The following is a 13,455-nucleotide window of genomic DNA, read 5'->3' on the forward strand; positions in this document are numbered from 1 at the left end:
ACCAACCAACACTTTGCACACATGAAAATAATGCAGTGTTTTTTATTACATTGTACACTTATACCATATTTGCAAGGTCCAGAGAGTCATGCTATATAAGTCAATGTATAATATGACATGCATATACTTCTAAAATTAATTACCACTCTCCACCATCTTTGTTGCTCTCTCTCTCTCTCCGGCTACAGACTACCTGGCAAAGCATGGCCGTCTCAGTGAGCTCGAAGCCAGGAGGAAGTTCTGGCAGATCCTGTCTGCAGTGGAGTATTGTCACAACCGCAACATTGTCCACAGGGACCTGAAGGCGGAGAATCTGCTGCTGGATGGCCAAATGAATATCAAGATTGCAGGTACCATAACAACTTTGTGCAGGAGAACCCATAAACTCATTGATGGATGAGAAATGCAAGATAACGGCATATAATCATTACGTTTTGATCTATTGCCTGCCATGATCTCAGTGCAGGCATAGCTCAGAAATGTCTTAACTACCTGCCCAGTCCATTTGCACTGTGTTGAGAAGTGGTCAGAGGTTGCTTGTGAGATAGCTGTTAGCTGCAAGATGCCAAGACAGACATCTTACAATCTCAACAAGAATCCAAAGGTGTGTGCCTTCTTTTCAAACTAATGATCAGAGGATATCAAACATCCCTCCCCAATTACCCATTACTTTCATCTTGAAAAGGAAACATGTAAGGTAGTGGACAAAGGTAGGAAGAAACCCAGAGGTAGAGTTTGGGTTCAATTGGAGGAGGAGAGGAAGCTACTAGGATTGGCTACAGAGACAGGTGAGAGGATGAAGGAAGAATGATGAGGAGCGGTGCATAGCAGGGTGGCAGGGCTGCAGCTGTGACAATGCTCTGAACGAGGCCATGGTTTATCTCAGGCTTTAGTCAGAGCTGATACTAAAATCCATCTAAGGTGAGCTGATCACACGAGGAAGGCTAAAAATACAAGTGTGAAAAGATACCAGACACACTGAGTAGGAATGATTGGTACAGCAAAAATGTCCTCTTGTCCTCAGAGGCCTTAATGGCATGGACTCCAAATAGAGAATCAAATCAATGTTTATTGGTATGATGAATGCTACTTAATGGGAGTGAAATGACCAATAAGCATCATAGTTAACCCTCATACAAGTCATGGCCAGTGTCTTTTCTTTGTTTGAAAAGGTCAAATCAAAAAAAGAACAAATTAGACAGAGCTATGGTGAATTGAGTGTTTCGCCTGCTTCCTGTCCACTGTTTCTCAGAAGAGTCCAAGATGATAACCTGGAGCTGTTATTACCACAGCAGTAATTTTCATAAACATGTCTGATTCACAGCCGATTGTCCGGACGGCAGATTAGATTTGGAGCAGGAAAACGATGAACAGAAGATTACCTGGCTTGTGATTAGAAAATGTCTCTGGGAGGACATCAGGAGCATTCTGTACTTTTCTTACCCACAACAAGCTCTGACTAGTTTGGTAAAAGGGACATGAAGTTTAGGTCCTCCTTCCTTACTGCCTCCTTAACATTGATGTCAATTAAGATCATGCATTCACCTTTTGTGAAAGAAAGGTCAATATTTCCCTTTTTTGTGTTTATGCAGGGTGGGCACAATTGTATATATATTCATTCAATTTACTAGATGGGAATGCATTCAGTAAATTGAATGAATGTGTATATACAGTACATTCATTAAATGTACTTATGTAAAAGCATCAAACCTCACGTATTTTAACTTGAACAGTTAACTAATAAAACGTGTCGAATAGTTTTCTGTGTCTTGACTAAGCGGCTAAACGCTTCCGCACTAGACTGCATATGCGTGTCCAGACAGAGCACCTCTGCTTCTGGGTCCAGTGATGTCCTCCTGCTTTCTAAAGGCCAGCTCTGGTCAGCCTGCATGAGCCTGCATCAGGCAGCCAGTCAAAGAAAGGTCATGCTCATGGTGGCTGCAGAGGAGAGGGAACGTGGCAGCGGGGGGTGCCCTTCATGTTTTCACTTCAAACCGCCCCATGACGTTCGAGTTGACAGATTGATGGGGATGGAAAGAGAGGAGGAAAAATGACAAAAACAAAATGGAGTTGATGGATCAGAAGAGGAGAGGAGAGGAGAATGTCTTTGTGGCTTAGAAGAAAACTATATATTCGTTGCGTTTCTATGGTAAAAAATAATTAAAAAAAAATTATAAACAACTCAAAAGGGTTTAAGACATCCACTTTTGCAAACAATATCCCTTCAGTCGTACATGCTCACACCACTAAATTGTTAGCAGCATTTATAGGCTCATTCATTATTTCCTAAGTTGAAACCATCCACAGAGAGACGTCTTCGGAAATGCACCAAACCCTGAAGGTGTTTCATGCTCAATTAAATGTTGTAGAAAGTACAAACAATTTTCAGATCAAGGACATCTGTTTGAGAAACAGTTTCTAATTAGTTGTTGTATACATATTAAATGATTATGATGAATCATACAAACAAATGGAAACCACACAGGGGAAAATATAGGTTGTCCTTAAAGTCTCATACAATCTTAGATTCCATATAAGATATTGCACACTTCCTGCAGGCATTATAACCAAATATCTACAATTTTGTATACGAATACAGAAGGAAAATTATCCATGGGCTCATGTAACAACGATGTGATAATAGTCAATTTAAATGCAAATGTAGAAGATTCCTGAAGTTAGCAAAATAACATGTTCTACAGGAATATCCATATAAGTAAGGTTTTATTGTCTAAAACGTGATTAAAATGTTTAATTGCTTACAGATTAAATTAATTTGGAAGAAAAAGAATTAGCAATTTCTTCTTTCAAAGGTTACGTAGTGTCTCTTTGATCAGTCAAATGGCCCTCCTTCATAAGAGCTGAGCTTGTGGGAACCTGATGCATTAGATCAAAAAGACGTGTGAGAAGATACAGGAAGGTGTGATAAGAGTAAATACCAGTGCAATACATTCGGAGCTGCACCCATAACTGTATCAATGCTCATACCTTATTGGGAATGACACAGGAACATTTGTGAGTGCTGGATACTGTTCTCTTACTGCGGCGTGGTGATATCACTCATACACGTGTCATATCCACCCAGGTTCATAAGCCGTTCGCTGCAGTGTGACATGTTTAGGCTAATATTACGCTAATACTTTTGTATGCGACACACACACACACACACACACACACACACACACACACACAAACGCTCCCTCACCCCACCCTTCCTATTGAGCTACGAGTGCAGTTAGTCGAGTGCAGTTAGTCGCCTGCAGCGTGCTGAAGCCTTTGACGTCAACCAGTCTGTTCAGTATTCAGCTCCATGAAATGGGTCACAGCTTCTGACGCTGAACCAACTGCACTGCTCTGCCTGCATCTCACTTCTCACCTTCACAGCAGCATCAGACAGTAAACATACTTGTAACAAACCCCACTGTGACGCTCCGCTTTACCCTCTACTTTGTCAACCACACCTGCTGCCAAGTGCACTGCAGTAATTCAATGGATTGAACACATGCGCTCGCATACAGTTTCAAACCTGCCTTTTCAGGTTGCACAAATCTCTTAAACCTAATTCCTAAATGTATTTTCAAAGTGAACGATAATTCCCTCCACCTTTTTCTGTATTGCATTAACTGACATGTGTTTCTGCTATTTGGTCCACCCCAATGAGGTAAATAACAAACTCTTCTCTGTGTAACAAAGTGCAATTCAACTCCAGACTCCAAAATTACCATAAGCTTGACTCAACATCTCTCTAGAACAGTTCTAACAACATTTCATGATTATGATCTTCACACAGGGAGGACTAGACTGCATTATCATTGAGCATTAGCATGGGGTTCCTAATAAAATGGCCAGTGAGTAAGTCAGCTGAATATATTTTAGCTTTGTTCATCAGTGTTTATTTATTTGTTTTGCAATAATAATAATAATAATACAAAAATATTTATGCAACTGAGTTATGGAGGGCTGGAGGGTTAAGTGCCTGATTGTCTGCTCCTGTAGCTCTCAGGTCCCATGACATCATCACAGTGTCCCACTAGTAATCAGCAAACTAAGCATGGAATTATTTTCCTTATTCATGATCTATTGTTTCACTTTTTTTACTCTTCATTTTATCATTTAGGCTATAAAATGTCACAAATTGAAAATATTCCATTCACAAGTATCATAATGTAGATAAAACCATCACATCCTCATTCTTGAGAAGCTACAACCACCAAACGTATGTATGTGTATATATATATATATATATATATATATATATATATATATATATATATATAGCAGCAAGAGGAGCGGAGGTGAAGGATCATTTACTTGAGTAGGTTTGAAATGAGATGATATGTACTAGTAATTGCAGGCACGTAAATTGGCTCAGTGTAATTTGGCAGATATTACTGCAGTTCTCATTTAGATTTTAATGAAAGGCATAAATGAATTTATCACAATTTGTTGGTGAAGTTGTGCTAATTCAAGTCAGACATCTCTCTCTTATTTAGAATTCCATCTGAGTTGTAGTCAGTCTATAGACCAATCAGGGCACATCATTGATGACCTCATGACAGTCTCCTGGGGAGGTTACCTCATACAAAGAACCGTTTCCTCAGCCTACAAATATGTGGATCACATATTACATTATGCAACACATGCACACTCCATAAAGACAACTCTCGGTCACAAGGCATGACCCACCTCGGTTCTGGACGTTTTCTTTTTGCAGTTAACCACATCATTCACCGCAGCTGCACTGGACATATTCACAATGTGCCTGATCTCTGCCCTTTTACAGTCACAGTTACAGGTTGACTTTTGTTGCCAAAAACAGTTTGACCAACTTAAACGTGCATCTTACCTTTCCTCCCAACCTCCCCACCACCCCCTGCTGTTTTACCCTTTGCAGATTTTGGATTTGGGAACTTCTTCCAGCCTGGGGAACCTCTGTCCACATGGTGCGGCAGCCCACCGTACGCTGCTCCAGAGGTCTTTGAGGGCCAACAGTATGAGGGTCCACAGCTAGACATCTGGGTAAGATGAGTGAATACATGAAGTAGACAATTGTAACTCGTTATTTTTTTATATTTCTTACTACTTAATACAATGACACATGCATTGAACTTAAGTGCATATCTCTGTCAATCTCTTTTGTTGCGCAATATTTACTTTACTAAGCCACAGACAATCAGCTGATGCAATTAACATTTTCTTATATAGTATTTGATATACTCTATTTAACAATGGTGATTGCCTAACCACACTTTGTAGTCTGCTGTATATTGAAAGAATTTACCATATTGGTGTGTGTCTTTTAGTTTGAATGACTGCATTTGTGTGTGTGTGTGTGTGTGTGTGTGTGTGTGTGTGTGTGCGTGTGTGTGTGCGTGTAGTATGTACGTTTGTGAACAATAATCTCATAACCCTATTTCCATCCAGATACCCCTGATTGATTTATCTACTGCCCTGACCTTGTTCTTTGTGTGCATCTTTTCATGTTCACAGAGTATGGGGGTGGTGCTTTATGTGCTGGTGTGTGGTGCGTTGCCCTTCGATGGGCCCACTCTGCCTGTACTTCGACAAAGAGTCCTAGAAGGAAGGTTTCGCATTCCCTACTTCATGACTGAAGGTAAGAAGAGACTCCCTGAGATATTGAACACATAATGAGACAAAAGACTATCCAACTCCCACCCCTCTGTACCTTGCATTCCTGTAAATGTACTTGCAACGCGTTTGTGAGACGTCTTTTATAACTCCACGATGGCAACAGCATTATATTTATGGGTTGTCCATATGTCGCTCTGTGGCTCAGTGGTGAGCAGGGTCGTCCTTCAATCAGAGGATCGGCGCACGATTCCCCGGCTCTGCTTGTCCGTGTCGATGTGTCCTTGGGCAAGACACCTAACCCCAAAATTGCTCCCGTAGCTGTGTCTATGGTGTGTGAATGTTAGTTACTGCTGATGTCCAGGTGGAACCTTAGCTCCTCCTATCAGTGTATGAATGGGAGGAGGGGTTGGAAGACTAGAAAAGCGCTATACAAGTACAGGTCTATTTACCATTTATTCCTGTGAACGCCATGTCTCAGGAACACCTGAAGGGAATTTCTTCATATCTTGCACACGTCAACTTGGACTTACTGATTACAAAACCCTTTTTTGGCCATAACTAACAATTTAATATGCAAATTATGAAACTATTTCATACAAATGTCAACTCAGAAAAACCAATGAGGTGATATTTTATATGAAAAAGGTCAATTGTGAGAACATAATGTTTTGCAAAAACCCTTTTCTATCCATTATTTAAGTCCTTAACTCGGGAACAGATTCTAAACATATTTAACTTTTGATTGGATCCTAAATGGATGGCACTTACCTTGGTTGCCCACCTTGAAACTGTGGTCTGTATGTAGATCTTTTGTGCTGCTGGGTTGAAGATATTAGATTAGATTGTTTTAGATTAGATTTTACTTTATTCATCCCCAGGGGGAACATTCTTGACGCAGCAGCAAAACATTTTTTACAAATATACAATAAAATAGCAGGGCAATTATATTTATGAATTTAAATAATAAATAAAAATGTAAAAATTAAAGCAGTATAAAGTGACATCGGTGCAAGGTTTATTGATGATCAATTTGAGGAGGATTTGGTCAGAGGTGATTTATTATAAAGGAATGTTCTCCTGTATCTGTCATTGTGACAGCGGAGCTGAAGCAGTCTGTTGGAGAACGTGCTCCGCTGTCCCTGTGTGAAGCATCCGTGTTTTAGAATTTGTAGCTTCTTTGCTGCAACATCCCTATTTGAGGCATTGTCTACTGTCATTGCTACAACTTTGTGTTTTATCAGAATCCGCCTTATTGGCCAAGCATGTGAACACATGTTTTCTTTCTCAATGAACGTGTACACTTATAGACATGCAGCAGAACAAAAAGAACCAAGCTGAACAAAGTCAAGTCGAATGCATCCAAATATATATTTATATTTATTTCACAAATTTGCCTCAAGGAGCTTCACAGTCTGTACAACAAACAACATCATCTATCCTTAGACCCTTCACTGGGATTTAATACTGTCCCTCATATCCTCCTCTCTGCAATAAGTTGTGAATCTGCCACAGCTCATTGTATAGAGGGTGAGAAGGGTTATCCAAGATGGATCTGATTTTGTCCCTTGTCCGCCTCACTGCCTCCACACTTCCCAACCTGATCTCCTAGCTCGCCTTTCTTCACAGACTTGTTGAGACTGCTGAGCTCCAAGCGTTGATGCCACCACGAAGAACAGAGCAATGGCTGGGAGCCTGTTACACACACTGCTCTGTCCCTTACTGAAGAGGGTTGTGAGTCCAGCTCAATTAAAAACATTATTTGGACCCTAAGGTACTTGTGAGTCCACCCTCCTGACTTCCTCTCCCTGGAAGACAACCAAGACCGGAGGCCTCCTGTTCCTCTGACCGGAGGCTTCCTGTTCCTCTGGTAGTCCACAACAAGCTCATTGGTTTTACTGATATTAAGCTTCAGGTCATTGTTGTTACATGTGACAAAGCTCTCTTTTGTAAAAATGTACTGTCTAAGTGAAGCCAGCATGTTCTCACTGGAAGTTATTCACCGGGATCATGCATGTCCATATTGTGATAACTTCAAAGTATGTCTCCTTCAAAGTCTTTACTACATAGTACATATATTATGAGTCTGGACGGAGATGGATGTAAACGGCAACTTGGCTGGTTGTCTGAGTTTATCACGGTATGTACTCTAATGGAGGAAAAAATCTAATGAAAATTCCTGTTCTAGACACTGCTACTCGGATACATAGATCACGCTTTCCTATTTCCGTCACCATGTTGGTGAATGTCCGCTGCAATTGGTCAGGGGGCCATTTCATTAATGTGAGAGCATCACGCTCATTTGAAGGGGATACAGTATAAGACGCTGTCATTGTCCTCTGTAATGTGTGTGTATATGTGCATCACTGTGTATGTGCCTGCACGCTTGCTGCAGAGTGAGTCAGGTTGGCTAACCGTCTCAAAGCAGCCCTGCTGTTAGCGGCTGTGCTAGCTAGCTGGCAGCAGATTTATTCCAGAGCTGGAGCTGTTTATGTAACATAGGGAAGAGCCAGTGAAGCCTTCCAGCAGCTCGTCTGTCTGTCTGACTGACTGACTGTCTGTCTGTCTGTCTGTCTGACTCGAGCTCTCTATGTGCGATACATCTTCCTGTCTGTCTGTTTTTCTTGTCTTATTTGCCACCCGCAAGTCTGTCGAACTTTCTTCACAGGGGTTGTGGTGAGAGAGTCGACCAGATTTGCTCAGGACCTTGAAACAATTAAGGAGTAAGGGGAATGCCTAGCACTGCACAGAGAACTCTCAGCTCTGTAAACGTTTTGGTCCACTCCGAGCTTAGTGATTAAGTAACAACAGTGGATGTTGTCTTATGTCTCCCCTGCTGTTTCATATTGCACAGACCTGGAAGCCAGTCGTACAGAAAAGCCTCAGGTCATATTATCCAGAATAATTTGCTCCACAAAAGCTCCAAGAGTCCAAGGTTAATAATGTCCTCAAACATCCCAAAGCTTTTCAATGAACAAAATGGCAATCTGCTATTAAGAACTTGATTATCTGCTACTTTATTCTGCTCCAATTGACACCTTTTGGAAAATAAACACATACTTTGCCTTGTGACGCTCAGCTGCTTGTGGCATTTCGTTTTTTTTCTGTCCTGTGTTGCAGAAGTGTACCAAGCCAATCACAACCCACACCAACAAAATAGGGGTTTGTTTTTCGCCATCTGTTTTTCAGTTATAGATTTAAATAATGAAATCACAAGAGGTTTGACAGCTATGAATTGCAGTTTATGTTGCATTTAGTTTATAAATGTCTGTATTTAGGGTTATGTTCATATTCACAGTCATGCAATATGGTTACTTTTGTTTATGTATTGTTATAGTCTGTTCTTTTTTTAGCTCATGTGTCTGATAAAGTCAATGAAATGGAAAGAATCATGCCACCAGCACCTACTCTTTGCCCTCCAACTTCTTGCAACAGAGTGCTGTTCTCCTTCATTGGGGGACTTGGTGCAACTCTATACCACTGGGACATTGCAAGTGTTAACTGGGATGGTTTTGTGGTTAAGCCATGATGGTGTAATGTACTGGCTAAGAACAGTGTGTCAATCAATCAGCTGGCCAGCCGGCTAGACAGTTATGAAGTGCCGTCCCGTTTACATAGTCCAACCTTCCCTGGCGGTTATTAGCTTTGAAAAATGTGTTCAGCTTCAACCGTTGCTATAAACATGGTTGTAGCAAGAGGCAAAGCCTGAGTAACTTCTGGGTCAAACAAATTGTACTGTATTGTACTTGAAGCATGTTGTAACTTAGCAGCTGCCTAATCTGCTAAGATACAACAGCATGGGGCGAAAGTGCATTGAAAGACACACTGGTTTTCTACTTAATGGGGATAGAATTGAGTTGGCTGAACCACCAGGCACCAGTGAGAAACAAGGTGATGTAGCAGCTGGGAAGAATGTGAAGCAGGGAGTTTGTTGGCAGCCATGTCCATGAGCTTATGAACTAGAACTACAAGCAACAAGTATTTTCTTTAATGATAATCATCTTCTTTTTTTTTTTTAACACACCTGTTTTGCTTTATTTAGCAGCAGGGTATTTGGGTAGAGATGCTGTATGGTGGGCAGGAATGCAGTGCAGGCAGTAGGGGTGCAGGCAGGCCAAAGAGGCACAGCCAGGGGAACTATAATCCTGTTAAGAACCCAGCTGTGTCTGACGTCAAACTGATCTAGCCACAAACTAGAGGTGAAGAGCTCTCATTAGGAGAGGAAAGTAAAAACAGAGTGTAGATGAGCTGCTCAGAAATGACGGCAGATTTTAAGCTCCGAAGTGTTATTTCTGCCCCACTTCACCTGGGCTACTTTAAGGTCATGATGCTTTATGGCTCAATTTGCTTCATCGTAGCTTATACAAGAAGTGCTCTGCGTTATCAAACATGAACAACCTCTTCCTCTCCAAAAAGTGGTGATCCGAAAACGAGAAAGGCTATATAAACTTTTTTTCACATCCTCTATGATTGGTCTCTCCCACCCCTCACAGACTGTGAGCACCTGATCCGCAGGATGTTGGTACTGGACCCATCAAAGCGTCTGTCTGTGGCCCAGATCAAGGAGCACAAGTGGATGGCCCTGTATGCTCCCGTACAGAGGCCTGCCCTGTACCAACAGCCTCCGTCTGCTGAGGGCGAGGCGGGTGTGGGAGAGTACAGCGAACAGGTCCTTCGCCTGATGCACAGCCTCGGCATCGACCAGCACAAGACTATAGAGGTAAGGACTTAGCTGGCGTTATTTATTCAACAGGGATATGAAGGGATGAGGTTTAAAGGTCAGAGCCTCAGACTGTGTCAAAGATAATGGTTTTACTATATGCATCCAAGCAGAATGGTGAAAGTGTGCAAGGGTACAACATAATAACAGATCTAAGAAGGATAACAATGTCTGGAATAAGGTCCTGATTCTGTAGGAAAGAAGTACAGTCAAGTTAAAATCTTAGCTTCTTGTAGTTGAGTATGCCTATTTTATCCCACTTTTACACTACTACTACTTTGCTATATTTCAGGAGCAAATGTTGTTAATTTTACTTAATTATTTGGGTGCCCCTGATATTTGCCTGCATTGTAATTCATTACTGAATTACTAAAATTATTTTGTAATATACAGCAAAAAGTATAAATTAAAATATATCCACTATTTCTTTATGTGCCGTCTTTTCTTTTAATAGATTCTGTGTAATGTATATATTATCTCTACCCAGCTTTTTAGTTGCTGCAATCTTTTCACACAGGAAAAGAACTGAAGTATTTTTCAGCATATTTTAAGGACTGTCAAATTTAAGTCATCCACAATGGAAGGTGTGGTTTGGTAATCGCTTCAATTAGAGACACTGCCATTTATGTTGCCTGTCATACTTAAGTCTCTTCAGAACAAAAGCTACAACCACTTTGCTGCTATCTACTACCTGCTGGTGGAGCGGCTCAAGGCCCATCGCTGCAGCTTCCCCGTTGACCAACGGCTTGACGCTCGCCAGCGAAGGCCCAGCACCATTGCCGAACAGACTGTCGTCAAGGTAGCCACTGGGTGTCATGGCGACAAGGGGGTCCTGCATAATGTGTACAGAGATTACCATCCACACCTCCCTGATCAAAGCTGTATTATTCACACCTGCACCGACGAACAAATAAACGGACGGACACTGCTCATTACGATATTTATATAGCTAGGTTCTGTTTTCATCTGCTTTCTTCCTGTATTTTACGCCTTAATGTTATTGTGTCTTCCTCAGTTACATTATTCATTATTTACTTTTTTCAGCAACACTTTGCAATCTCTATTAATTTTCTTCACCATCTAGGATCTGGCTTTTTTTTTTACTCCTTTGGATGAATTCACAGCAGCTAGATTTAGTCACAATTACATTATTATCAAGGATCTTGTTAAGTATTGGCCATGAACTGGAGCTGTTTTTTTTTTTAATGTAATGTCAAAGTCTCTGTTTTTCTCCTTCTCTGCAGCCGAACAGTGGTTCAGCACAGGTGGGTTTGCTCCCGCAGGGTGTCCGTCTGTTGCGCTCCCCTGCTGTGCCCCAAACCTCCTCCGATGCCTTCACCTTCCCCCAGACTGCATGTCTCCTGGAGCAGAATTTCCTGGTGGAGGATGTCAACACACCCAAAGTAAGTCCAATCCCAGTGAAATCAGCCGGTGCTTTCCAGATGTCATTTTGATTGTGTGTTCGTCCTCAATTGGACTTTTCGCTTAATGCAGTTATTATGGTCAATTTCAACTTCCAAGTATGTCATGAAAAATTATCCCGAAGAGCTTGACAGTGATACACTTTGATAAGCATACCCACTTACAACGAATCAGAAATGTGTGAGTGTGTGTATGTGTGTGTACTCCTTTGAGGTTTGAGCGCTGGGTTGCCCTGTCAACCTGCCAGAGAGCAGCTGACTTGTTCTCTTATGTAAGAACTCAGCCAGCACTCACATCAGACAGGACAGCTGCTTGTCCTGCATGGCTTCAAGAGACACACACACACACACACACACACACAACCAGCAACTTTTTCCTTCAGGCCTGTTGAGCTGACCAACAATTACAGAACACAGACACCAGTGGTCTGATTTGATGGAATCACTCACCGTGTGCGTGTGTGTGTGTGTGTGTGTGGTGTGTGATCTCGCTGCTGTGACCTCCTACCCATTAACCCAACAGCTCATCTTTTCTTTTTGGCTTTCTTTTTCCTTCGCCTATTTTTTTTCCCTTTCCATTCGGCTTTTTCTCTCTGCACTTCTTCATCCTCTAAACTCACTTTTCCCTTATGACCCCCACTCCTTTTCATGGTCTATTTCTCAAAGTTGTTTTCCCCACTTGTCCTCTCTGTGTGCGTGTGTGTGCGTGTTTGTCGGTTGGGTAACAGCATTCCTATCCCAGCACACTACAGAAAACAGATGAAGAATTGTACAAAAAGTTGCTCTTTCTAGACCAACACCAGGCTTTCTGGTTACTGCGGCCACTTATGTAGATTATCTTTGTCTGTGTGTGTGAGTGAATTTATGTCCATGTGTGTCAGTCACACAGCCCTTTCAGTCAAAGCTCACTTCCTGGCCCTGCATTCCTTTATCCCCACCCTCCACCTCTACACCAACACACACAGGCCTGCATGCTGTAACAGACACACACACTCACAGTATGAGACCAACTGTGATGAGTGGAGGGAAAACAGAGGGAGGAGAGTAGCTAATGTAGCCCTTGATCTCAGTTTAGTGCATGTGTTTTTAAGATGCCTGGCTTGATTCCTTTAGCTTGCAACTGTTTTCAATTTAGAATTATAGTCAGCAATCTCCTTTTCTGTATCTTTTTATCACTGCCCCTCTTCTAGGTAAACGGCTGTCTGCTGGAACCCCTGCCTCCCTCCACTGTCCTCCGCAAGTCGTCCACCTCGTCGCCTAGCAACATGATGGAGACGTCGATCGATGAGGGCATCGAGACCGAGGAGCCCGACACAGACGATGAGCCGCCCCACTTGCTCTCAGCCTATCAAACAGCACGGTTTGGCCAGCGGCGACACACCCTCTCTGAGATGACCAATCAGCCAGGGCCTTCGAACCAAGGTTTGATGTCACCTGATCAAATACCCACGTTTAGGGTCCATCACCTGCATCTAATGCTAAAACTAAGATGTTTGCTAAAAAACTTTTTATCCCCCAGGTAAATTATTTGCTATAGGCCACAACCCCTCCATGGGCAGCATGGACTCAGACATGGGCTACGACATGGGCTCCATGCAAAGTGACCTTGGCCTGTTGGACGATCCCCCATCTCTCAGTGAAGTGGTACCGGCCAACAGCTCTGCCCCCGGCATTACCACTGCGCCTTTCTTAAGCGCTCGGCCCGCCAACCCAGCAATGGCTGTC

General features: G+C 42.2%; 1 protein-coding gene across 3 annotated transcripts in view; it reads left to right on the plus strand.

The window, feature by feature from the left end:
* The window catches only part of sik2b (salt-inducible kinase 2b), a 41,799-nt gene that overhangs the window by 15,845 nt on the left and 12,499 nt on the right, over nt 1–13,455 (plus strand). For 2 of the 3 annotated variants that reach the window (XM_034549310.1, XM_034549311.1), the window contains exons 4-11: nt 189–350; nt 4,895–5,019; nt 5,491–5,614; nt 10,083–10,309; nt 10,956–11,108; nt 11,554–11,712; nt 12,921–13,152; nt 13,250–13,455. The exon at nt 13,250–13,455 is cut by the window's right edge and continues 88 nt beyond it. In XM_034549310.1, the coding sequence (XP_034405201.1) occupies nt 189–350; nt 4,895–5,019; nt 5,491–5,614; nt 10,083–10,309; nt 10,956–11,108; nt 11,554–11,712; nt 12,921–13,152; nt 13,250–13,455 (1,388 nt within the window). The remainder of the gene's footprint in view (nt 1–188; nt 351–4,894; nt 5,020–5,490; nt 5,615–10,082; nt 10,310–10,955; nt 11,109–11,553; nt 11,713–12,920; nt 13,153–13,249) is intronic. The other variant, XM_034549313.1, reaches the window with a different exon arrangement.

Source organism: Cyclopterus lumpus, chromosome 13, assembly GCF_009769545.1.
Source record: "Cyclopterus lumpus isolate fCycLum1 chromosome 13, fCycLum1.pri, whole genome shotgun sequence".
NCBI classification, from domain to species: domain Eukaryota; kingdom Metazoa; phylum Chordata; class Actinopteri; order Perciformes; family Cyclopteridae; genus Cyclopterus; species Cyclopterus lumpus.